The following is a 26,655-nucleotide window of genomic DNA, read 5'->3' on the forward strand; positions in this document are numbered from 1 at the left end:
TTCTATTTTTCTTTCAGCATGGAAAATAGTTTATTACAGAACAAAGTGAATAACTGTTCTATTTTGTTTTTGTTGCTGATCTCTTACTGGGCCTAATTTATAAAATAAAATTTGTCACAGTTTATGTAAAGGAAGACATCATAATGTATGGCGTTCTGGCTTCAGGCAGCTGCTGGGACCATGCGTGTATCCCCTGTGGGTGTAAGAGACAAATGCACTTTTCACATCTGCCTCACTTAATCTTCTCAGCGGCTCTGTTATGGACGCATGACCCAGCAAATGGGAAAGCGAGGGTAGGTCTGGGTCTGGAGCAGGTAAGAGGTGGGGTTGAGATCTGAATCTGAGCTGTCTGCTTTGAGACTGCACAGGAATGTGGGCGTGCTAGTCAGTCGTCAGCCTGGAACCTTCTCTGGTCTCACATGGCCATACCCTGACCTCTGAGGTCACAGACAGGATATAAAGAAGGCCAGAGTCTCCTAAAAGGTCACTTTTCTTTATTTCCCAGACCTGTTCGTGCCCCTACTCTCAGTACAGACTGTGGGAAATCTGAAGAGTTTGACTACCTCACAGACTTCACGACTTTGTGCGACACCTGGGCACCAAAGACTGGGAGCTTCCAGGCCCGACCAGGAGCCTGCTGTGTCCTGCTATGTCAGGGGTCTTGAGCTATGGTGTTTCTTCTTGCTATCACACTCACAGGCCTGGCTCACTATGTAGCCCAAGCCAACTTCAAAGTTGTAGCAATCCTGCCTCAGCCTTCTGAGTGCTAGGATTACAGATGTGAGCCTCCATGCCCAGCTTCATCAATGGTGTGTCTAAAAGCAATTCCCAGGCAGGAGGTCCCTCAGTCATTCAATTACCCTTCCAGTAGCAGTGTGCTTGCCTAGTCTATTTGGGCTATCCCAGAAAGAAATGGGAGGGCCTCCAGGAAGCAGGCATCTCTTGGTAGAAAGAAGGTAGGACCTGGGTCTGTGGTTCCGTGTAGCTTGAAGAGGGTTAGACTGAAGGGAAATCCCAAGAAGGTTCAGGCTAGCCCCTCGTCAACCAGCACAAGCTCTTCATACTGTGCCGATATCCTTCTTCAACAGCTCAGGCTGAACTCACTGGTGCAGGGGCATCATGGCAGAAATCCCAGGTCAACTCTGCTGGATGCTACCATGCTGGGAGAGCACGGCCTGCACCTTAGCCACAATGGTCTCCACTTCAGCCATGGCTCCTAGACCTGGAAGCAAAGTTTACCGTGACTAAGAGGCACCAGACGAGCTAACCTGGCCTGTGGCTACCATGCTGATCTCCCCTGTGCACTCTGCCCACATCCTAAGGCTGAGAAGCACAAGTCCAGCTCTGCCTGAGCTGGAGCTACCATATCTATCCCTTCCAAGACAGCCCAGGACAGGCCCGGGAGTCCCTCCATTAACAGTGTTCTATTGCCAGGGGCTCCACCAGACACTTCACACATACTGTCTCGATTCAGCCTAGCAATCCTAAGAGACAAGGATCCATTTCTAGATGAGAGAGCTGAGCTCAGAAAACAGCTCTGTCTAAGGTCACAATGGGCCAGAGACCCACTGCACCACAGAAGCCTACCTTGGTCTCCACACACCAGCTTCTTGCTCACACAGGGAATCTCCACGTAGCCAAAGGCCTTGAGCTGGGCCACCTGCTGTGCGGTGAGAGGATGCTCCCACATGGCAGTGTTCATGGCGGGGCAGAAGAGTAGGGGCTTGTTTAGATCCCAGGCCCGGATGACACAGGTCTATAAAGAAGGGGAGTGGGGGGAGATGCTGATGCTCTGCCTACTAACCCTTCTCAGTCCCCCCAAATCCTCCCTACTGTCCTTGCCATGGTCAGCAGAGCAGCTGTTGCCTAGGGATGACGGGGTATCACCCATCTACAGAGATCTGTTCTTGCATCCTTGGGAGGGAGGGCTGTCTCTTCATCCCTCATCATTTCCACTCAGGCTCTGGCTTGGTCCTAGACATAGGAGATACCCAATCAGCACCCACAGTGACCCAGATACCTCCAACAGACCTCCATCCTGTATGCAATCTCCCTGCCCAACAGCCTAAGCCTCCACACAGGCTCACAACTGAAGGACAGAGAAGCAATCCCAGGGGGACAGGAGGCCAGCTTCACTATTCACTGGAAAGCTAGGAACCAGACTGTTCACGCTCTACTCAGCAACAGATCTACTTCTGGGTAGCAACAGTTCTACAACTAAACTCTGAGAATGAAAACATCCAGCACACTGTCATACCCTTCGTCATCCGTTATCTCAAGAACCCTTACTGTAGCCCTATAAGGAAGGTATTGTCCCTTGTTCAGAGATGGGCAAGCCGCAGCTCCCTGAGAGATAAACAGTTGTCCAAGGTCACACAGATACAAACAGGGACCTGTACAGCCATCCTTTTGACTGGACAGCCTCACCATCTCCCAAGCCAGACCATACCACCAGGTCACACACCAGAGCAGACCAGTTCAGACCTTCCCTCCCTGACTATTTTCCAACTCTGAGTCTTCAGATTGTGAACTCTGAAGTCATGCAAGCTTGATATCAAACCATGGTTGAATGCTAGGTATGGTGACATACGCCTGTAATATCAGCCCTCTGGAGCCTGAGGCAAGAGAATCTCAAGTTCAGGGTCAGACTGGAATACATACCAGGACCCTATCATTTTATTTTATTTTATTTTATGAAAAAGCTGGGGGCTGATGAGATGGCTCAGCCGGTAAGAGCACTGACTGGTCTTCCAAAAGTCCTGAGTTCAAATCCCAACAACCACATGGTGGCTCACAACCACCTGTAATGAGATCTGACGCCCTCTTCTGGTGCGTCTGAAGTCAGCTACAGTGTACTTATCCATAATAATAAAGAAATCTTTGGGCTGGAGCGAGCAGGGACTGAGCAAGTGGAACTACCCAAGCCAAGAAGGGCCAACCAGAGCAGGGTAGACCAGAGTGAGCAGAGGTCCTAAAAATTCAATCCCAACAATCACATGAAGGCTCACAACCATCTGTACAGCTATAGTGTACCCACATACAATAAAACAAACAAACAAACAAATAAATGAAAATCATTTTAAAAAGAAAAGAAAAAGTTGGGCACTGTAGCATACCCCTTTGATCCTAGCCCTAGGGAGGCAGAGGCATACACAGCTCTCCCAGTTTGAAGCCAGCCTGGTTTACATAGCAACTTCTAGGCCACCAAGGGCTACATAGACCGTTTCAAAATAAAATAATTTTTTTAAATTAAAAAGAATGTGAATGTTTTTAATGGTGGTGTGGTATAGTAGTAGTTTCTTGAGGCACAATCTCACATAGTCCAGGTTGGCCTCTGAACTGGCAATGTGACAGAAGAGCTGATGTCAGCAGTGGGTACCCCCAGATCCCAGAAAAAATGCAAATGCTTTCAACATTCTCAGCTGAGAGCCTGGTACTAAATACAGGCTCCACAGCTATGGCTCCTGCATTACCCCAGGCCCAGGCTTGGGAGGCCACAGACTGCTCCCGAAGACACAGGTTTCCTGTGCTCTGACTATAGCAGCCACCTCCTCCTGAGAGCTCCCGGGGATACAGCAACTATGACACCCCTTCTCAGAAAGAGTCCTGAGTCCCGAGTGCCCCGTCCTGGGACAGCAAACAGTCTGGAATCTGGTTGCTTGCCTCGTCCCAGGCATCCACATTGGTCTCCCACCAGCTCCTCTCAAGAAGACAAAAGCTGGCTGTGGGTGGACACTTTCAGTCACATTTCTTCTTGCCTCTGTGCTACCTGCTGCTTTGACAGAGTCATAAGCAAACCTAGAAAGGACCCTTGATGAGTGGTGTAGGAACAGGGTGGGGCTGGGCTCTAAGAACCCTCAAAACAGACCGTGCTGACCACAGCAAACTCCAACCTGTCTGCCCTCGGCGGGGCTACTTCCCAACTGTCTGACTCGCTGCTCAGGGTTTCCTGGACAAACCACAGCTCCTCTGAAGCAACTAGCAGTAGGAAGGGAAGAGGGCACTGCCGCTCCAGCCAAGTGGCTGGCAGCATGCTGGGTGCCTCAGCCTTGGCCCTTGGGAATCTGCTCAGGCAGGGCAGACGGCTGGATCCCAGTCCACAGACTACGCTGCGTCAGACTGGCAACCTGGGGCATCGAGCCCTCTTTCTGGACCTGACAACTTAGCATAGAAGCCAGGCCAGAACAGACGGAGACAGCCATCCCCAGGCACAGGGCCTGGAGAGCAGGACTAAGAACGTCTAGCAGGCTCCTCTCCAGCATCCTTCCAATGCTGGAGACAACTGTCTGTCTGCAAAGAGGGAGCAGGCTGAGCTTCCCTTCAGGTCTCTAAGAAGATACCTACTGAGGAGGAGGTGGCCACACCACCTAGGGTGCCGACAGCTCAAACCATAACACTAGGGATTGCATCATCTGTCTTCAAGGGAAACTGAGGCAAATGCTTAGTTTGGGGAACATGTTCCACTGTCCAGCCAATTCTGAAGAAGAAAACCTCAAAGATAGAGGTAGCAAGCAGCCTGGAAGAAAAAAAAGCCAGGCCCTCAGGCCATGCCTGCAATCCCATCCCTGGGGAAGGAAGAGAGAGGGGATCAGGATTTCCAGGCCAGTTGGTCTACATAACATTATATTTGTTTTACATGTCTTGACTGCATATATGTCTGTGTATCACAAGTGTGCCTGGTGCCCACCAAGGCCAAAAGAAGATGCCAGATCTAGAGACTGACGTTACAGACAGTTGTGAACCTCCACGTGGGTACTAGGAATCAAACCCCAGTCCTCTGAAAGAGCACCCAGTGCTCTTAACCTCTGAGTCATTTCTCCAACTCAGCTCGAGACTGTTTCTAATGGGGGAGGGGCAGGGCATATAACTATAACAATAACATCAACAACAAGGGGGGTGGCCTGCATCTTCAGAGGGAAGGAGGAAGCCTAAGAAAGTGGCTGGGGTTCAGCTCTGAGGTTGGAGTGTTTTATCACATCAGCTGCTGCTAACCTCCCAATGGGAGCGCAGCAGGGTGCACGGCTGAGTACCCTGTCTCCGGTTTCTACTGGGCAGTGAGGACCATGCTGTACCCAGCTCTGCTTCCCTGTCCTTCCCAGTCTGCTCCTGGCCACAGCATCAGGGAGGGTGTTCCTTCCATCCTATATTCTTAGTCTAACAATGCTTGGGTCACCAGCAGCTTCCCAGAAGAGCTCCTCATAAGCAAACAAGGATACTAGTGTCCGCTTTTCTTTTACATGCCATCCTGAGAAATGAGCGAGCCTGGGGTTTCCCACTCACTACACAAGCACTCTGCCCCTGAGCTATAGCTCCAGCCCTCTTTACTTTCTTTAGAGATTCATTCTGTAGCCCACCAGGCCTTGAGATTTTGATCCTCCTGCCTCAGCCTCTCAAGTTGCCAGGATTACAGGCTTATGCCACAGGGCCCAGATGAAGGGCCCCCATCATATGTGATATTCTAAAGTTGCTGATGCATCTTCAATATTTATTTCTTCAGCATTTTCAACTCTAAAACTGAGCTGAGTAACACACACCAGTAATGCCAGCATTCAGAAGGCAGAGGCAGGAGGACTGCCAAAAGTCTGACACAAGCCTACACACAAGCACACACAAACAAACATAAATTCAAAAACAAAAAATATTTATGAGAGAGAATTACTTCCTACCACATACAAGCAGTATTATTAAAGGCCTACTTAGTGCCTAGCACCAAGCAGGCTCCAAAGACTACTGGGCTCACCTGAGACCACAGTGCTCATCATGGAACTTTCCCCTGTCTGCATGGTGATTACAACCCTCTCTCCAAAGCCAGCACTCCCTGTGTCCCCAGTCAGAACATGAGAGGTGAAAGGTCAAGAAACAGAGGGAGGGTGACCAAAGACCTTCCCAGGATTATCACAGAAACAAAGACAGATGCTCTTGAAGGCAGCAGCTCCCAAGAGGTCTCAGAGGCCTAAGCCAATCTGGCAATCACCTCTCACCCGGTTTTCCCTCCTTGTTCTCCCCAAGCTTTCCCTGATAATGTGAAAACTGGGTCTTAGCTTTGGGGCCAAAATGACTACAGAGAAATAAGTATGCAAGACGCATGAGGAAGTAACACCCTTCTCAGAGGATTCCCGTGTGTTTCTAGATGCTGGTGGGAAGGAGGACCTGACGGGGAAGCAGTAAAGGCAGGGAATTCAATGGAGGTGCATGCAGAGGGAGGCCCGTGAGGAAGGATGATGGAAGAGCAGAGGGCTGAGGGTGGGGCGCCTGGCTGACCACTGTGGGCAGGAGAAGGTAGACATGCCCAGATACCAGCAGCAAAGCCAGATGGTCCACTGGACCCAGATCTTCAACCTTCTTGCTAAAGAGACAGGAGCAGAGGGGTCTCAACAGACCCGCACCCATAACAGGGGGGCTGCTTGATAGACCTGCATCCCATAGTAACAGGGGCGCTGCTCGATAGACCTGCATCTCACAGTGACAGGGGGGCTGCTCGATAGACCTGCATCCTATAGTAACAGGGGCGCTAATCGATAGACTCACATCTCATAGTGACGAGGGCGGGAGGGCTGCTCGATAAACCTGTATCTCATAGTGACAGGGAGGCTGCTCAACAACCTGCACCCATAGTGACAGGGGGGATGCTCGACAACCTGCTCCCATAGTAACAGACTTCCTTGTACAGTGAAACCTGCAGTTCAGCAGACTGGGAACAAGGCTGGAGAGAACAGACACCAGGAATCACTCACAAGCAAATTGTCACAGATGCCACTGGCCACCTTCCCCAGAGTGTTGGCATCGAGGGGAGCCACTAGCATGAGGTCAGCCCACCTCCGCAGGTCAATGTGGAGAACTGGGTCAGAACGGCGTTTCCACATCTGCCAGAGAAAAGAAACGGAGTCACCAATCCAGTCCCTCTCAGTATGTGCATGAGGAGGGGATGGTGGTCACATACACAGGCTGGGTACAGTGAGCTGAAAAAGCCAAGGAAACCAGCTCCATCTCCCTCGGACTTCCACCTAGCCCCTCTCACAGCGAAGCTGGCGAGCACCGGCCACGGAGCCAGCAGCTTGACAGAAAGCAGGCCTGAGGAAACAAACGCTCCTTGTCTCTCTCAGCGTATTCCCTTTATGGTTTGGTTTTCAGGAGAACTGACATCTGGCAGGGAACTCCTGGCCTGTCTGCTTGAGGCGGATGCTTGGGTTGTCCAAGCCAGTAGAAGAACTCTGGGGCGGTGAGAAATGGAGAGGGAGGGGGAGGGAGAGAAGGGCAGCCCAGCCAGAAATGTTTTAAACGGCCTGGCAGGACAGCCCTATGAGGCCCACACTCTGTGCCTGGCAACTCCACTGGTGCCCACCCCACCGCAGGAGGGCAGAGGCATGGCCAGCGGCCGTGGGAAGTGAGGCACTCTGGATGCCGAGGGCCACGTGGATGGGGGTGGTGGGAACAGAGCGCCTCTGTGGTTTCATCAGCCCAGATAAGTACAAGGACACAACCCAGGGCACTGGGCCAAAGCTGAGCTCTGCCTAAGGAAGGCGGTACCACAGGCCTCCCGCAGGCCAGGAGCTAGACAGATGTTTTCCTCATCGCCTCTACCCAGATGGCCCTGACCACCGACTTGAGCCCAGGCCCTGTGCTCCAGCAGCCAGGGCCATAGGCTGCAGGGAAGACAGCTCTGTCCTGCTGGAAGAAAAGCAATGGGCCCACACTGACCTCCCATTCATCAGCGTCACTGTAGAGGGTGACGGGGACATCCTGAGGGCTGTAGAAATGTTTGGCTCTCTCTGTTGTTACCACTGTGACTTCCAGCTGTCACCAAGAAAGTAGAGAGAAGGAAGAAGAAAGGGAAACGTTACTAGACCCACAGGCGGAGAGGCCACATGAGGGCCAGTACAGGCGGATGCTCTCCTCACAGCCTGGCACTGACCAGGACTTCCCCATAGCAATGAACCTCGTGTTTACACAGCTACTTCCGCTGTCACTCAAAGGTCAGGCCCTGCCAGGTGCACACATCTCACTTCCCTGTTCAAGGGGCTGCTGAGAGATGAGTCACCTCCGGCCTCGGGTATATAACCAGAGGCTCTTGCCTCTCTGCAGTTGAGGCCGGAGGCAGTGGCAGCAGAGAATGGAAGGGAACTCAAGCCTACTGTAGGCAGCAGAGGGGGGGCAGGGGGGTGGCCAAGAAGACTCACAGGGCCAAGTCCTGGGCCAACAGCTTGCTCTGCTACGGGACAAGGCACTGGCGGCTGGTGCACACCTACGGTGCCAGAATCCATTGAGACAGCAGAGTCCCCTCACCTACTTTCAGAAACAAGGCCTGGGTGTGGGAAGGGGCCTCAGGCTGCAGACAGGCTCTGGGAAAATAAAATCTGTGCCCTCGTGGGGAAGAATGAGTGTCTTCACCCTGTCAATCACTGGAAAAGTATTGACGCAAATGAGGGGGCTGTTTAACCTGTGTTAAAGCACTGACTCAGGGAAGGACATTCATCAAGGAGGAAGGCCAGTCAAGGGTGACAGAAAGAATCATTTGACAACCATGGCTGTGGGCAAAGGCCACAGTGTCTGACCATGGGCTGTCACGTAGCCTGGACAGCTGTAAAAAGTTTTAATGAATGTATAAATTGGAAGATCTCAGAAAGGAAATTCAGTTTCCTGGCCGCTAGAGAAACCCTGACAGCTCCAATTCTGCTGCATCCACTTGGCTGCCTGATAAGAACTTGGTGATTCAGGTCGAGGCAGCCTCTCTGCACAGAGCCAGGTCACCAGCCCTTCCCTTGGCTGTTTCTCCCTTACACAGAGTGGGGTGGGGTGGGGTGGGGTGGACCATGCTCTGCACAACTCTTTAGAGCCAAGCTGGGGCGAAAAGCAGACATCTCAGAGATGAAGGCTGAGGAGTAGCCGTAGGTCTAAAGTTTTCAGAATTCTTCACCTGTCCCTTGTGCCTCACGTCTCCTACTTACCATCCCTAATCGTACCCAAAACCTTAGGGATGTTTTTAGATAGCCTTCAAACCAGTGGTGTGCATCCTGTGGGTCCCAACCCCTTTGAGGATAGAACATCCCTATCACAGGGGTCACCTAAGACCATCTGTATATCAGATATTTACATTACAATCCATAACAGTAGCAAAATGACAGTTATGAAGTAGCAGAGGAAATAACTTTATGGTTGAGGTCACCACAACATAAGGAGCTGTATTCAGGAGCACAGTGTTAGGAAGGGTGAGGACCACTGCTTTAAACCAGACCTTCACGGAGGTGGCCTCTCTTAAGGCACCCAGGAACAACCTTGCCAGTTCTGAGCAATGGCAGATGGACAGGACTACCCTGCCCCTCCACAGAGCCCAGCCATGGAGTACAGCCTGGGCCCACCAAGGCAGAGAGAACGGACGAAAGGGGAGACCATGTAAGGGTCAAGACAATGAAAAGCTCAAGTATGGGCTTAATACGTTACACTGTGAGAATGACGCATGAACTCAATCACAGGTAACTTTCCAAGTAGAAGGAAAGTCAGTCTATACAACAAAGGAATGAAAAGGGAAAGTAGCAGAGAGAAGACAGAGTCGGTAGAAAGAACTAAATACAACGCCAGGGGTAGCCACACGTGGTGGCACATACCTGCAATCTCAGAACTCAAAAGGCAGAGGCAGGAGGACTATGAGTTCAAAGCCAGCCCAGGCTACATAATGACACTGTCTCAAAACCAGATGGGACTGGGGATGTAGCTCAGTTGGTAGAGTGCTTGTCTCTCTTGCACTCAGCCCTAAGTCTGATCCCCACACTGCGTAAAACCAGGCAGGGTGTCACACACCCGTGATCCCTCCACTTAGGGAGGCGTGGACGCAAGATCAGAAATTCAAGGTACGTTTGGCAAAATAGTGAAGTCTAGTTCAAAGCCATCCAGGGATATGTGAGACTGTCCAAGGAAAAAAGGGGGGCTGGGAAAAGAAGAAGTTAGGGAATAGGCTCATTGTAGAGGCCCTGGGTTCAATTCCCAACATGGAAAAAATATAGATGGCAGAATTAAGTCCAAATGTGATCAATGTAAATACATAATAACCTGCACATCAATACACATTGTCGGGGCTGACAGGACTGCTCAGTGGGTACAGCCACTCGACGCTAAACCTAGACATGAGTTCAATTCCTGGAATCCAATGCTGGAAAAAGTGAACTGACTCCCTCAAATCGTCCTCTGATCTCTCCATACATGCGGTGCATGTACACATACAAGATAAATAAATAAACATGTAAAAAACAATCACATTTTCACTCAAGCTGGGTACAGTGGCCCATGCCCACAACCCAGCTTTTCAGGAGGCTAAGGCAGGAGGCTAGGAAGTCCCCTCGGGGACTTGGTAAAGCTCTGTTTCAAAATAAGAAGGAAAAGAGCTGGCAGTGTTGCTCAGTGGTAGTGTTTGCCTAGCTCGCATGAACCTTTGTTTGATATCCAATACTATAAATAGAATAATAATATATAATACATTTCGGCCAATAAAGTAAGTGAAACTCTGAAGGACAGAGGAGGGAACAACAGCAGTTACGACCCATCAACACGCTTAAAGTGGAAGGAAACATGAGCAGATGAGATTAGAAGACCAAAGATCAAGACCCAGAACGTCAATGAGAACAAGCCCGCCAGAGGAAAGGAGGGAGGCAGCCCAGGGAGCAGAGGAGCAGCCCAGCCCAGCAGCCCTCTGAGCTGTCAACCAGCAGCCAAGCGGCCCTAGGCTAGAGGTCACCTACAGGAATCCCAGGCACGGGCATTCCTAACCAAGCTCGCAACACTGTGTCTACAGGCAGGAGACCTGTGGGGGCCTTCTGGAAAACCCAACCACCCTTGGACTACTAGGGGGTTTTCAGGGAAGAAATTGTGAGGTACTAAATATTGAAGGCCCCCAACAGAATCTTTCATTCCCAACTGAGTCTTGGCACCCAGCTTTTCACGACTAAATAGGCGCAGCTAAAGAATATCAGATATTTGAAGAGAACCCTCTCCGTTAGAAAACAAAATCAAACAACTAAACGCAAAAACTCAAGACGATGCAGGGCGAGAGCTCAGAGCTGAGGGATGCACCCAGCAGATGCTGACCTAGTGCTGTATTTCTTTTCATGTGTATGGGTATTTTGCCTGCATGTATATCCAAGCACCATGAGCATGCAGTGCCTTCAAAGGCTAGAAAAGCAGACCCCCACCCCAGGGCTGGAATTACAGACAGTTATGAGCTATCCATGTGCTAGGAATTGAACCCCTGTCTTTTGTAAGAGTAGCCAGGGCCTTCACTGATGAGCCATCTCTAGCTCCATAGTGCTACTTTTTAAAGATCTATTCAGAGACCAAAAAGAACTCCTGGAAATTAAAATTATAAAGAAATATGAAATTCAATGTACCTCATCTGGACAGCAAAGTAGAGCAGACCCTATGTGGAGGGGTGGGTGCAGGTGAGCCTGGAAGAGCTGGCCCTGCCGCTCACTGGCTGCAGCACTTGGGAGAGTGGGTCCTGCACCTCACCTGGGCAAAGGCACAGGTAAGCCACCACCCAGGACTTGAGAGCAGGAGAGCTGACCCTGCCCGTTACTGGCTGAGGCATGGGCTGAGCTAGCAAGGGCAATACTGGAGAGCTGGCTGGCCCTGGTGGTTTGAGCACAGGAGAGCTGGCGAGCTGACCAGATCAGGTGCCTCCCAGGCTCAGACCCAGGGTTCATCTATGATCTGCTGGAGCCTGTGAAAGGGCTGGTCCTGCAGATCCAAAGCTGCAGGACCTCCATGACACCGGGCAATGTCAGGACATCCGGGAGAAGTTCCTGTGAGGATCTGGTAGAGATGGTGTGGCAGAGGCCAGAGGCCCCAAGGCAGACTCATGACTCATTGCAGGGAACATTTGCAAGTGGAGATGTGGGACACACTGTGACACAGCACAGCTTCCACGACAAGATTTTCTTTTTATTCTATCTTGTTTTGTTTTCTCTGCAGGGTGTGGGGGTCTGTATGGGTGGGAGGAAGACAGGAAGGGACTGGGAGACGTTTGGGGTGCGTGATGTGAAATTCTCTGGGAATCAACAAAAAATTTTAAAAAAAGATGCAGTGCACTGGGCATGATGGCTCACGTTCTTACTCCCAGTACTTCGGTAGCAGAGGCCACAGGATCTCTGAGAGATCAAGGCCAGGCTGATGTACTCAGTAAGTTCCTGACCAGCCAAGTCTATACAGCGAGACTCTTGAGACAAGAGCCAAAAAACAATCTTAAACATCTTACAAAAAAAAAAAAAAAAAAAAAAAAAAAAAACCTAATAGAGTTAACTCAATGCAAAGTTGGTGTATACTTGAACAAAAATATAAAACTATGAAAAAAATATCAGAAGACTAATGGGGGGAGGGGAATCTGACTAATAAACTCCACAAGGGAAAAACAGGAAAAGGTGGCAAAAAAAACCACAAAAAGAAAAAACACAAACCTGTTAAATTAAGCTAGGTGTGGTGACAATACCTAGAGTCTCGGCACTGAAAGCTGAGGCAGGAGGGCATGAATTTGGGACTAGCTCATGGCACACAGAAAGACCCTGTCTCAAAAACAGAAAGAAAAGAAAAAAAAAGAGGGTCAGGGGAAGAAGCGGGAAGGGTAGAAGAGGAAGGAGAGGGAAAGGAGGAGCCTGAGGTACAGAGACCCTGTCTCAGAAGATGCACACCGGCACAGAGCACCGACCACGACTCCCACCAGTACATACGGGGCTGGCAATCAGCAAGAGCTCCGCAAAGTCCTCGTCCTTGCAATCAGGCATGTCATCCCTCTCAGTTTTCTCATAAATGCCCACTTACCAGAGCCAGCTGTCTGCCTGGTCTATGGCAGCTCCTAGAATCTTAATTCTGCTATTCTGCCTGGCTTCCTCTCCACCTGTACCACCATCAGTATCCCCCAAAGCCCCCAAAGATACTGAGTCAGTTGAGGACATGAGACCTTCCACAAGGCCCACGTGTTAGGAGAAAAGAAAGAGGGATAAAAGAGAATCGGGATTGTACCCTTCTCGTTTGCGTGTGACACAGGGTCTGAGGTATTCCGAGCTGGCCTTGAACATCCTATAATTCCAAGGATGACCCTGAACTTCTAATCTTCCTGAGTGCTGGTATTATAGAGTTATACCATCTCTCACATTTTACCTGGTTGTGGGGATAGACAAAGGGCTTTGAGCATGTACTCTACCAACTGAGCTGCATCCCAACAGGATCTTTCACTGGTTACAAACAGCCTGACACACATCTCCAGGGGTCTAGGAAGATGTCCATTGAAGATCTCCTCTAGGACTAGGCGATTCAGCTAAGAGATCGAGTGCTTACCGAACACCTAAAGCCAAAAATACAGCCTCAAGTCTAAGTTATAGCTTAAGGGCTGAAGAGATGGCTTGCTGCTGTGCCAGAGCATCCAGGTTCAGCTTCCAAGCATCCACATGGCAGTTCACAACTGGTCTGTAACTCCAGCTCTATGGGACCTGATGCTCTTTTCTAGCTTCTGAAGTCATATGCACACATATGAATAAAATTGGTCCTACCAGCCGGGCGTGGTGGCGCATGCCTTTAATCCCAGCATTTGGGAGGCAGAGGCAGGTGGATTTCTGAGTTCGAGGCCAGCCCGGTCTGCAGAGTGAGTTCCAGGTTAGCCAGGGCTACACATTGAAACCCTGTCTCGAAAAAAAACCAAAAAGAACAACAACAACAAAATTGGTCCTACCATGTTTGATCCCAGTGAGCCCTACAGAACTCACGTTTCTTTTCTTCTCTTTTCTTTTTTAATAAGGCACTCTGACTATGCAGTCCTGGCTGACCTGGAACTCACAGAGATTCACCTGCCTCACGCCACCTGCTTTGCGGTTGTTAAGACAAGGTTTCATGCAGTCCAGACTTAACACACTTCGGTAAGGGACTTCCCCCCCCAACACCCCCTCCCCGTTTCTAAGAAGTTCCCAGTCATCCGTGAACAGTGGGTCTATACTTTCTCCGCTCTAAGTCTCCTTGGAAAGCTACTCTCTGAAGTTCAAAGGACTCCACTCTAATCTCAAAAGCCTCCTGCCAGCTGTAAGGAAAGACTACCTAGGGCTAGCTCTGAAACATCCCAAATTGGTACTGTTCTTGCTCAGGGGGTCCTGGCTTTCTCTGGCCCCTCACTTGCTTTCCTCTCCAAACATCCTTCAATACCCCAGTGCCTTCATGTTGCCTTTCCACAAACACGCCACCTCTAGAGGATCTCCTAGTCAGCCTGGATCCAGAGGATCATCCTTTAGGGCTCCTACCCTAAGCAACAACTCTACTTGAGATCTTTCCTTCAAGATTTTTGCATTACTTCTTAGCCAGTCCATACTCTGGCTACCCTCCCAAGGTATACAGCCTCGCTGCTAGGGAACCTCCTGAGGGAATGTATTCACTAGGGAGTAATGTGGAGCATAACTGATAGGCAGGACTTCCCTATGCCCTCCCCCACCCCCAGTGCTAACAGGCAAGCCCAGGCTAGTTTTTCTGGTTTTAAAGAGATGCCACTTCATCTGACTCATCAGCCCTGTAGGGTTTGTTCTTTCATCTTCATTCACTTAGCGAAAAGGTCCTGAGTGCCAAGGGTTGGGGGGTCCTGGATCAGCACATGCACACACACGTGCACACTTGTGCATGTACACACGTACACGTACACGTACACACACACACACACACACACACACACACACACACCACACTATACACCATTCATTCATTCATTCATTCATTCACATCAGGCAATAAATGCTAAGGCGTTCTGGCAGGGCAGAAAACGTCCTGAAGGCAGAAGCCGCCGCCCCCACCCCCACCCCCACCCCATGCTTTCTCTGAAATCCTTGTGGGTCCTGGTGGAATAAAGCTGTGCATTAAATCTCCCCCACACTGCATAACTCCTGAGAGTCAGCTCTGTGCTTGGTCCCCTACCGAGATCCCCTCTGAAGATTAGGTTTTGTATCAAGTATTTTTAACTGGTACTTCTTTGTGCGATGTGACTGAAGCCTGGCCAGACATGATTGCATAAGCTGTCTGCATTGTGTCTAGCATTTATAGAGATTCCTTCCTGAAACCAGTTCACGAGGCTGGTTTCCTTTTCTCTGCTGAATCTGGAATCTGGGCTCTGGAAAGATGGGGGAGGGGAGAGGGCAATGGAAACAGAATTCTCAGTGATGCCTCTACTTTAGGGCCCTAGTCTGGTCCAGGCTATGGCAGAGAACAAAGAAACCTATGTAGACATCCTTCACAGTCACGGTGTGAGACAATCCCATGGCCTCCATCCCTGCTCTCTCCTAGTAACTGAGACTTGTCTCTGCACATTGTTCTGGGGTCCCTAGAGACATGACTGCTCTAGTAGAGAACCATGAACTCAAAACATTAACCAGGAAGAACTCATGGTAACCATGGAACCAGCTCTGTCCACTGCTTGGAAGTCTCAGCACAGGCAGAGAGGGGTGTCTCTAGCCTGCATGTGATAATGTTCCCACAGGAGCAAAAGACTTTAAAGAGGAAAGACCCCCCTGCATCAGTTACTTAATCTATGGCTGTGATAAACCACTATGACCAAATCAACTTAGAGAAGGAAGGGTTTATTGGGGCTGCTGGTTCCTCCAGCTGGTAAGAGTCCCTCACCATTACTATAGAGGAGCCACCAGCAGGCATAGCAGCAGGAGGAACTGAGAGCTCACATCTTAAATCACAAGCAAGAACCAGAGGTAACAAATGGAGAATGACAGGGATCTTTTGAATTCTCAAAGCCTGCCCCAGTGACATATTTCCTCCAGCAAGACCACGCCCCCTAAATTGCCCAAACAGCGCCACCAACTGGGACCAAGTATTCTAATGCCTGCGAGTATGGGGAACAGTACCCAAACCCCATCTGCCATGCATTTATCCTGTGGCGAGACAACACATCAAAGCTTTAGCATGGGGCCTCTTGGCTGGGACATGCAATAGAGAACCCTGACACAAAATGAAGTCCATCTCCCTCCACAACCACCTCCAAAGGACCCTGCGCACACAATCACAATACATGTAAGTGTGGGAAGTCACAGAAGGCTGAGCTGATCTCCAGGAAATGGAGTTACAGGCAGTTGTGAGTCACCCAACATGGGGGCTAGGAACAAACTCAGGTCCTCTGGGAAAGCAGTGTGTGCTCGAAGTCTCTGAGCCATTGCTAATCCCAAAGCTAGGAAAAGAAAGACAACTGACCCAAATCCTCATGGCCAAATTAATTAAAGCAAGCAATTAATTAAAGCAAGTTTTTTGATTCGTGTACACAGGCTGCCTGCTTGCCTCCCTTAAGGCAGGTTCGAGAGGTCAGCATCGGAGGTGAGGAAGATGAGGTTTTTATAGTTCTAGGGTAGGGGGTTTACAAATGGGGGATTTGGAGGGCAAAATAGGCAAGGTTTCAGGAACAGGACATAGCCATAACAAGTTGGTCTTGCACGGGTTCCTGAAAGACACAGTTGCAAGAGGAACATAACAACAGGTAATCATAACAAGGCAACCATAACAACCTTTAGAAACAAAGGTAGGGTCCAAGATGGTTATTAACTTTTTGAAACAAAGACATGATTGCCATTCCTGGAACAGGCAGTATAGAACCATTTGTAGTGAAGGTTACAGGTGGGGCCTAGCCTAATGCTTGAGGTACAGATTTAATCATAAACAGGACTGAGCCTAGTTTGTCTTTACTATAAAATGGTTTTTAGGAGTAAGATGGAACAGGCTGGTTCTTCACCACCTCTCCATAGCCTTCTGCAAGGTTCATGTAGCCCAGGCTGGCCTCAAACTTGCTATGTAGCTGAAAACGACCTTGCACCTCAGATCCTCCTGCCTCTGCTTCCGGAGTGCTGAGATTACAGGAACCTGCCGGGATTATGTGGGTTGAAGCTAGGGGTTGAAGCTGGACCTGAGCATGGTAGGCTAGTCCCTGACCAACTGAGCCACATTCCCAGCCCATTCCTGGCATGTTTGATTGTTTGTGTGTGGACTGAATCTCACTATGTAACCCTAGCTGGCCTGGATCTTACTATATAGACTAGGCTGTCCTTGAACTCACAGAGATCTAACTGCCTCTGCCTACCAAATGCTGGGATTAAGGGCATGTGCCACCATCCCTGACAGTTTTATAAGCCATAAAATACCACTTTTAAAAGCTACTTTTGATTAACTATTTTAAAATGTAAAAACTGAGGCTTGAGATGCAGTTTAGTAGGGGGTTGTTCATCTAGCATACATGAGACCATTGCGGGGTTGATTCTTAGCACTGGGGAAAAAAAAAGGCAAAGCATTTAAAAACCATTCTTAGTTGCAGGTTATACAAAAAGAGGCTAAGGCCCAGACGGCCTGTGAACGCTCCCATCTGCACTAAGGCCCAGACGACCTGTGGACGCTCCCATTGCTCTATGGTTTACTTCACTTCTAGCCCCCTACCCGGCCTGGCACGAAGTAAGATATTTTGAAGAGATATTATTTGGCTATCAAACTGCTCAAACAGTAGACCCCCAAGTGATTGAACTCCCCCAGGAGCCTCATGCTGGGAGAAGAGAAACCTTAAAGCCTGGGCTAGTCAGGGGGAAAGGGACCCTGCTTAGACTACCACACAGAAGAATCAATTGTGCACAGGCTGCACTTCAGCTGGGACTGCTTAGATATGCAAATCTAGGGTCCTCTATTTAAATAGAAATCTCACTTCGAGGCCCTGAAGGCAGATTTGGAGGGAAAGGGATCGCTTTACCCCCTTCCCAGTATGGCCAGACTGAATAAATCTTTTCCACTTTTCACTGTTACGTCTTGTTGTTGTAATCTTGCTGAGGATGGCTTCCTGGGGCACGGACTGTGACCTGCCCTTTGGTAACATCCTGCGGAGTGCTCCACAGCAGTAGGAAGCCATCACTTCAAGCCATCTTGCAGTTCCAAACCACTACAAGAACCCATGGAGGCTGCCCCATGGGCGTGCCAGAGCTGTGCACAGAGCTTTCAGCTTGTTTTCAGTTTTGTTTTGAAATCATCAACAATACTTACTACAATGGGCATCCTCATACTCGGGTGAGCTTTTGCAACCACGGGATTTAACTCTGTGAGTGAAGTGAAGGCTATTGAGCGTTTACACTTTTTCTGTATATTGACAAGCTGTCTGGAGAGGCAGAATTTATTTCATATACCTATGAGCAAGGTCCTCCTTTATCGTTTTCAGCCCCAAGTGTCTTGATAGATATGCTAGAAACTTATCTTTCTTATAAACCCAAGGACTACCAAACATAACTCCTTCTGGGGGCTGGGGGGGAATTTTCCTTTGGTGGTCAGTCCTGCTCCCACTTGCCCTGAAAAGCAACTATGGTGTCTGTCTTGTTTCCACCACACTGGTCTGAAAGGTTCAAGCCAGACTTCCCACCAAGGTGTAAAATCTGAGTTGACAACCTGGATGACATTACTGTCCAAGTACATGACAATTAAAGGTTTGCAAAACATCCTCCTGGGTGACCTCTGTCCTGGTCCCTTTTGCCGTCACATCTAGAATCTTCTAACACCAGTGTCAAAGAGATGCTCAGGAGAGACCCCTTGTCCACCTGCCTCCTCTTCACTGCATGCATAACTAAGGCTGAGAAAGGAAACAAAAACAGAAGTAAACTTGCTCAGAGTCCCAGGGTTGGGAAACCTCTATGCCTCTATGTTTGTTTTCAAGACTGGTGGCCTTACACTGGATATGTAGCTGAGGATGGCCTTGAACTGACAAGTCACCTGCTTCTGTCTCCCCTGTGCTAGGACTACAGGCTTGCACTAGCACACTTGGTTTGATGTGGGCTGGAGATCACAATTTCCAGGACTCTGTCCCTAGCAGCACACAGTCAACCACCAGAGCCACATTTCTACTCCTGCTGCTGAGGCTGACCCTTAAATTCTCACCCTCCTGCCCCCTGGTTCTAATGCTTGGCTTACAGGTGGGTTACAGTAAGAGCTGTCCTTCCCCGTCCTGTAGGCACACTCCTCTGCCTCACAAAAAGGCTCCTGGACTCTTCTGCAGGTGACTTCCCTCACCTATTTATGTATACGGTCATCAGCTAAGGCCAGCACTTATCCCCGCCTCACTCTGATCTCTCTGGCCTACCTGTGGTGTGATGGCACAGCCTCCAGGTCTGTGGCTCTCCCAGGACACCCACACATGCTGCCATACCAGGTGTATGTGTGTAGAATGGCCAGCTACCCACAACCCACGCCCAGGTGCTTACTGCCCATTCATAAGCTGACTGTCCTCAAGTGAACTGGGGAAAACCTTGTTCACATGAATGATTGCCCCAGCAAAGAGCTGAGGGTGACTGCTCCAAGGGACCAAGACCCTGATATAAAAGGGGCATTGGGAAGTCCAGTCCCCCAGGGGAGGAACTGAAGGGAGGAGTTCGGAGAAGGGAGAGAAGTGTCCATCAGAGAAGTTACAGGCCACGCCCACAGGGCATTACAACACCTCGGAGCCCTACAGGACAAAGCTTGGTTCAGCTAGCTGCCGACCTGCAGAATGAGGGCCTGGGGACCCTCACAAATACAAAGGCTGTCATTCCAGTTGCTTCTCCTGTGCTGGTGTTTCAGCAGTCTCAATACCTCAAGCTGCGTGCTGGCCCAGAGGCCCTTACATATAGCAGAAGAAAAGTGCCAGGCAGGAAACATGCCCTGTTAAGTGCTCCCACGTGCCAAGCCCTGTGCCAAGTTGCTGTCTAACTGTGCCATCTGCCCTCCATCTCCACACCTGGGGGATGGGCAGGAGGAATCATCCCTACTTGGAAACAAGAAAGGCCAGCTCTCCAGAGTCAAGGGAAGGAGAGGCCTCCACAGGTCAGTGCCCTCTGGCTGCCTCACTTGGACTCCAACCCTAGCCAGAGAAAGAACGGGCCAAGGCCTGTTCCAGACACAGCCTGTCCTCCCTCCCAGGGGCCCAGGCTAAAAAAGCCTGGGGTAGGAGGAGCCACTACCCTGCAGGCAGTCCTTTCCTCACACCCCCACACATGCGTGGGCTGGGAGGAAGTGGTGGTGTTGCCATTCCCTTGTGCTCTGAGGCTGCCCATCTGTGTCCTGGGATAGGACTCCCTACCCCCATCCTCCTACCCGGAAACTCACTTGCTCTGGGGCTATGGGAAAACCAACTGTTTGAGAGACTCTCTCCCCAGGGGGCAGTGGCAACGTCAAAACCCCTTTCCAGGCCTTCTGCCCTCCAGGCTCTATCTGATCAGCTTCTGCCAACAGCTCTGGGGCACATGAAGCAGAGGGCGGCCATGAGAGTCTCCCTTCTCCTGACTGTGGCACGGTTGGCATCTTCATCACTTATTTTAGCCTGCGGGCAGGGAGGGACTTAGAGAGAGGAGGTACATTCTCAGTAGAAGTTTATAGAAAGAAAAGAAACAAGCCTTTCCAGTCCCAGACTGGAAGGACCCACAGCAGTCATCTGTGTGAGAGAAGCGCCCTCTGTTGGGCATGCAGGATACAGCCGCCTAGGTGGCCCCACCTCAGGGGCTATTCAGACACAAGGAAGGAAAAGCAACTTAGGCTGTGTCTTAATGTGTGCTCCCACAAAACTTGTGCTAGATTAACTAACACAAGAGTGACCGACGCAGCCTCTGGACTATGTCAAATGAGTTTAAACGGAAATAAAACCACCCAGGCTGGGATAGGCAGGGAAGGTGTGTGTGAGTGGAAGGTTTGTACAGATTTGAAAAGTGAAGAGAAGGAGCAGTTAGATGCAGGAGCCAACCCACAGCAATGGACATTGGATGGAACACAGGAACAGCAGGAGACCCACAGAGGATTCTGAAGCATCTACCTGCTGGAGCTGGTTATATTTCAGTCTTGGAATTTCTGCTCCTGCATCCTCATATATAAAATTAGTCAAAGTTGAGGTGGCCTGGTCAAGAACAGAGGGTGAAAAAAAAAAAAAAATCTCCCATCCCACCACACAGGAGTGGCTTCTGGAGTATCTAAGAACACTGGAAGGAATTAGGTTTGAAACAAGAGGTACAAGCAGTGAGCAGCCCCTGGGGCTTTCGGTGTGTTTGAAACAAGCAAAGTACCTAACAAGGAGAGAGAGCTGAGCCTCAGAGTTCACGGAGGAACGAGAGTGGGAGCGGGGGGAGCATGGAGTGTTGAGACCCTTCTGCCCTTCAGATCACAGGCTGTCAAGGACCCTCAGGATCAGTGTGTGGGGTCACACCCTGCCTATACCATCTCACTAAATCTAGCTTCTGTTTATCTTATCTTAGTCTATCTCCTGTGTGCCTCACTCACCAGCACACACAGAGGATCTCCTTTTATACATACCAGGATTAAGGGGGGTAAAAAATCCCATGCCCTGCAGAAATGAGTTGGCCCCAGACGCAGGACTCCTTAGTGCCAGAAACCACTGCACTCACTATACTCACCCCAGGAATGTCCAAAAGCTTAGATACCAGGAGAGGCAGCTTCAGAGCGGCCACGCTTCCAGTGACGCCCACAAGAACACGGAACTTCCTCTCCTCTGAGGGGACGGCAGCTGGGCATGGGGCCTTTGGTTCCATGTGGGGTCTGGTGGCTTTCTAGGGGCTGAGGAAGCCTGGGTCTAGAATCTAAAACAGAAGCAAGGGCATCCTCTTCATTCAGTCACAGAACAAGGGGCATGTGGCATGCCCTAGGCCATCTAGATGCCGGAGTTGCTGTGGGCTTTAAAAGTCCCAGCTTCTGGGAGCACGCAGTGTGATGACCAAGTCAGGCCTCCTCTCTATACACTGCTCTAAGAGCCATACCTATGCCATGGCTGCCCAGGGACTGTCTCAGAGACCATGTCACATAAAGGTACCATTCAGGCTGAGTCTGAAGGATGAGCACTTTTTCAGGCAAGAAGAAATGACTTCAAATGGAATAACCCTGCAAAGTGCAGAGGTCTGAAGGAGAATGGCATGGCAGAGAACACGGTGTCGGTTATGAGAGACGCTGAAGAGTCCGGAAGAGAGGAAGGAGGGACCAGCCGGGCTTCATGGTCCCTCAGATCTGGGCCAGAATATCAAGGGAGGTGAGAACCTGGTGCTTTGTTGTGAGAAAGTAATGTTGGTGCTGGTGATGTGTGAGAGGGCCACGGTTAGTGGTGGAGACCGGGGAGTTACTGGGATGGTGCCTGGCTGGCTGGTGAAGCAGACAGAGAGGACGAGGTACTAGGATGCCAGTGGATTGTAACCACAGGCAAGGAGGATGCATCTGTCCCATCTTTGTGCACCAGGCTGAGCTCCAAAACACAAACTGACTTCTAAGAGTCAAATACAATGCAGTGGGCCACTCCACAGGAGCAGCTGACTGGGTTCCTCCTCCAGGTGATGCTCACATTAGAACCTCTACCCTGGAGGCTGGGCCAGCACACCTCACTCCATCAGCCACAGTCACTGAGGACCAAATCCTGAGCAGAGAAGTGTGGAAGACAGCACTGCTGCTTTTACGGACTCTGTGGATGGGTTGAGATGGCCCTTTTCTCCACGGAACCTTTTCAATGATCTTTCATGGTTTAGACGTCAGGTTCCCTTGCCTTTGCTTCTTCCTCTACCAACAATCTCCCTAAGGATGACCAGATTAACCACTACCCACCCCTTCCCTCACCATCACAGCCCTGATTATCTGCTAGATGAATAAACAGTACACTGTACCTGCCCTGGGAAGCAAGAGTCCCGGGTCCTGTCCAAGGCTGTACTCCTGACCTGGTGTGTGATCTTGGGTCAGGACCATTCCCTCCCCCAAACCCTTTACTTATATGAAAGACACGGAATAGTTGATTTCTGAAGCCTCATCCAGTGTAGCCTGAGTCAATGCAAAAGATGGTGGTAAGTGGCTCTTTCTATGAAAGGTCAAGGTCAGCCATGGGAGGAAAACCCAGTAGCTCCAGCTCCCTCCATGCCTGGGTAACCACAGGGGGCCTCTCTGCATTTGCCTGTAACCTTTAGGCATATATCCATTAGAGCTGAAGTGATTCCAGGTACCCATCTCAAAGGGTTAAGCACAGATTAGCTCCCTAGGCACAACTCCCACCGGTAAAGTTCACCTTGCCAGCACTTTTTAAAGATCTACTTTATATATTCACTATTCATGTGTGTGTGCACTGTTTATGTCTGTCTGACGGTTGACTGCATGTATGTCTCGTGTGTGGGTATTCTGACTGTATGTATGTCTGTGCATCACTTGTGAAAAGTGCCCAAAGAGGCCAGAAAAGGGTGTCGGGTCCTCTGGAATTGGAGTTATAGGTGGTTATGACCTGCCACATGGGTCTAAAAAAATTGAACGGAGATCCTCTACAAGAGAAAGCTCTCTTAACCACCGCGCCTTCTCTCTACCCAAGCCCCACCACCAATACTGAATCCTTGCTACAATAAAGAGCTGTAATCAGGACCAGGCTTGTTAAGAGACATGAGCCAACCCAAAGTTTGGGGAGCACTGTTAACAACTGACAAAGTCAGTTGCTGTCCAGTAGCTGGACCTACTACCAGCTTCTCCCAGACTTCATCATTAGTAGGTGAGAGACAGGTCTGCATTTTGTTATTGTTTAATTATTTTAAATTATGTGTGTACATGTGAGTATGTGCACTTGAATGTAGGTGCTCTGAGGCCAGAGGCATCCAGTCACCTTGAAGTTGGAGTACTGGGTAGTTGTGAGCTACGTGACTCGGTGTACACACAGAGACAGGAACAGAACTTGGGTTCTCTGTGAGAGCAGAACAGAAGCCATCTCTCCAGCTCCATAAGAAGCACATCCACTTTATTTTTCTCTTTTTGGTTTGGTTTTCCAAGACAGGTTTCTCTGTGTAACAGACCACTGGCTGTCCTGGAACTCACTTTGTAGACTCGACTGCCCTCAAACTTACAGAAATCTCCCTGCCTCAGACTTTGAGCCCCAATGCTTGTTGAAAAGCAGTTTTGAATCTCCAGGAAAACTTACCTGTCAGTCCTCAAACCTCGACACTGTTGTCCTTCTTCAGTCAAATGTTGCAAGAACAGGAGAGTCCTGTAAAAAAGACGCACGATTTCATGTGCAGTCCCTGGACCTCAAAAAGATAGCATTCCTAAGAGTCATGTTACAGAAAGCTGTCGGCTAAACTGGAGGCGGGACTCTACTGCTCACTCTGCTGTTCTCCACAGAAGGCACAATGTTCTGTGACCCAAGAAACATCATTTGTTCTGAGGCCCAAGCTTTGCTCAGGACCAAAACCATTCTTCTTGGCGAAGGGGTTGGGGGGGAGATAGAAAGAGATAGAGAGACAGAGACAGACACACACAGAGAGATACCCAGAGAGACACAGAGAGAGGATAGAAACCAGATTATTTAGCCCACATTTGCAAGCAAGGTCGATCTGTTCACCCTGAGTCCCAGGAAAGGTGGCCGGTAGCAAAAGGTTGTTTGCTAAGATCAAATTCCAGCCAGTTTAGTCTTCTTCTCCATCCAGTTCCCACTAAAGCCTTTTGACTTTTAAATGTTTTATTTATTAACACAATCAGGATGACTAGAAGCAGTACCTTACCTCCTGGGTTCCTGTCACTCACAGGAACAGCAGAGAAGAGTGGACAAGCAGGCAGCGAGTTGTGGCTGAAAGGTTGTGGTTCCTAAGCTCAGGGATGAGGGCAGCCAGCCGTGCAGGTAAAGCACTGCCAGAAATCTTAGCGTTCTCTCTCCTTCAGAGAGACACAAAGATCCTCTGCTTATGTATAACTTCCAAAACACAGTAGCGAGAGAGAAAGTTTTACACACGTAGAAACAGTCCCTATCTGTGCCTCTTCCTCGCTGGTCAACAACGCCCCTTCTGATGCTTCAGAGCACAGATTTTGCAGCACACTTCCTTTCGCTCCGGGAGACAGTTAAGATGGTGGACCACCCTCCATCTTAACCACAGAGCCCACTGGTTCAGACCAAGATAAGGCTGTACATGTTTGCATTCCCTGACTTATCATGCTGGTCCAGAAGCGTCCAGCATTATAGTATCTGAACATTATAATATCTGATTCTCTCCCACCACTACTGACCCTTCCAAGAAAAAAACAAAAAACAAGCTTATTTTATCACATGGTTCAATGTTCCCTTTCAACCTCCAGAGTCGAGCTTGAGTCACTCTTGGCCATCCTTGGACTTCAGATTAATTTTTCTTCCCACCCTCATAGACTGAGGTACAGATACAAGGAATACACTTGATGTGCTGGCTACCTAGACCAGTCTTATATTCTAAGCTGCATATGCAGGGAACAAATTTTTTTCATATTTTTACTTGACCTTTATTATAACCACAGAACTTACACTTAGTCTTATGTATATTTCAAGAAAAAGTAGGGTTTGGTGGCACATGCCTTTAATCCCAGCACTTGGAATGCAGAAACAAACAGATTTCTAGGAGTTGAGATTCGAAGATAAGTCCTGTACTAGTTAGGGCTACACAGTGAGACCCTGAGAGGGAGGGGGAGGGAGGAAAGGGAGGGAAAGAGAAAAGAATGGGGAGGGGGTGGTAGGGTGTAGGGAAAAATTTAAGAGAGACACTGAGAGAACACATACACAGCAGAGAGAGGCCTCTGTGTGAGAATATAATTCTCTCATTTTAATCAAGGGCAAAGTATAAAATTTCCATGTATGCTACCAGTAACAGAATGGGCAAGAATGTAGCCAAGAAAAGTGTGGCCACACTGCACCTAAGGAATGCTGGGTGCAGTCAAAAGGCTTGGCTTTCTAATGGATGTTTCAAACCGGAAGTAGGCATGTTTGCCTCTAAAGTCACTGCAGTTTCATCTGTACACCTCTTGAGGACACGTGCCAGGAAGATACATCACAGCCCTGCTGGTTCCCAGCTGCTAGAGAGAAGCAAAAGACCCCAGCTCCCAAGCACGCATCACTTCCTGAAGCTGGGAATCTCCTGCGCACTATCTAGTTCTGGCTTCCAATATTCCAAACGTCGGTGACGGTGACATTTTTTTTTTTTTTCTGACAAAAACTGCTCTAACTCTAATTTGAAATGCCACTCGGCAAGTTTAGGGTTTAAGCATCTAAATACTGCCAGCGTTCTCCTTTCTCTCGTTTATGATTATAAAATACAATTTGAGGCACGTTGGCTCAGCAAGGCAGCTTGCAGACAAGCCTGAGGACCTGAATGAGGGCGGGACTTATAGGGTAGAACTGAGTCCTGCAGGTCGTCCTATGACCTCCACACGCACGCTGTGACAGCCACCCCTCTTACAAAATAAACGTAATTTAAAAAAAAAAAAAAAGGTTTGCATTTCGGGACGGTCCTAAATCTTTGGGAGGGGGGCACCTTATGCTGCAATTTTTCAAAGGTAAGCGTCAAGTGTGGGTGTCCTAACAGCGCCGTCTTTTAAACTAGATTTAACTCTGGTCAAGGATAGAGCATAATGTCTGCGGGCACCGGTGCAGCTGCATTGCCCCCAATTCTGAGACTGGAGTCACACCTATAGCCCCACATCAGACACATTACACATGGACCTTCACGCGGACCCACAGCGGCCAGAGGAGCTTCTCCCACCGCCCCACCCCGCGGCACCACCGACATAGCTTTCCCGCCCCTTACACTGCTCACCAGCTCCAGGATACCCGCAAGTATCGCGGTATCTAGGCGCCTTTCCGGCTCTAAATGACTCCTGAGAAAGCGAGTGATCGCATGG

General features: G+C 49.6%; 1 protein-coding gene across 4 annotated transcripts; it reads right to left on the minus strand.

Moving 5' to 3' along the window:
• Positions 1–477: 477 nt before the first annotated feature.
• Positions 478–26,631, minus strand: Ppcdc (phosphopantothenoylcysteine decarboxylase). 4 transcript variants are annotated; one of them, XM_029481747.2, is made up of 8 exons: positions 26,562–26,596; positions 24,519–24,669; positions 23,939–24,004; positions 21,408–21,590; positions 7,699–7,794; positions 6,735–6,863; positions 1,588–1,756; positions 478–1,222 (listed from the first exon to the last, which is right to left on the minus strand). In XM_029481747.2, the coding sequence occupies exons 4-8, from the start codon at positions 21,540–21,542 to the stop codon at positions 1,137–1,139; spliced, it is 615 nt and encodes a 204-aa protein (XP_029337607.1). In that variant the 5' UTR covers positions 21,543–21,590; positions 23,939–24,004; positions 24,519–24,669; positions 26,562–26,596; the 3' UTR covers positions 478–1,136. The 4 variants fall into 4 exon arrangements, with proteins under 4 accessions (XP_029337607.1, XP_021027668.1, XP_021027667.1 ...); XM_021172009.1 differs by lacking the exon at positions 24,519–24,669 and having other exon boundaries at positions 26,571–26,631; XM_021172008.2 differs by lacking the exon at positions 24,519–24,669 and having other exon boundaries at positions 26,562–26,629.
• Between the last annotated feature and the right edge of the window lie 24 nt (positions 26,632–26,655).

The sequence above is a fragment of the Mus caroli genome, unplaced genomic scaffold (genome assembly GCF_978045245.1).
Source record: "Mus caroli unplaced genomic scaffold, Mus_caroli_1 scaffold_11, whole genome shotgun sequence".
Taxonomy (NCBI): Eukaryota; Metazoa; Chordata; class Mammalia; order Rodentia; family Muridae; genus Mus; species Mus caroli.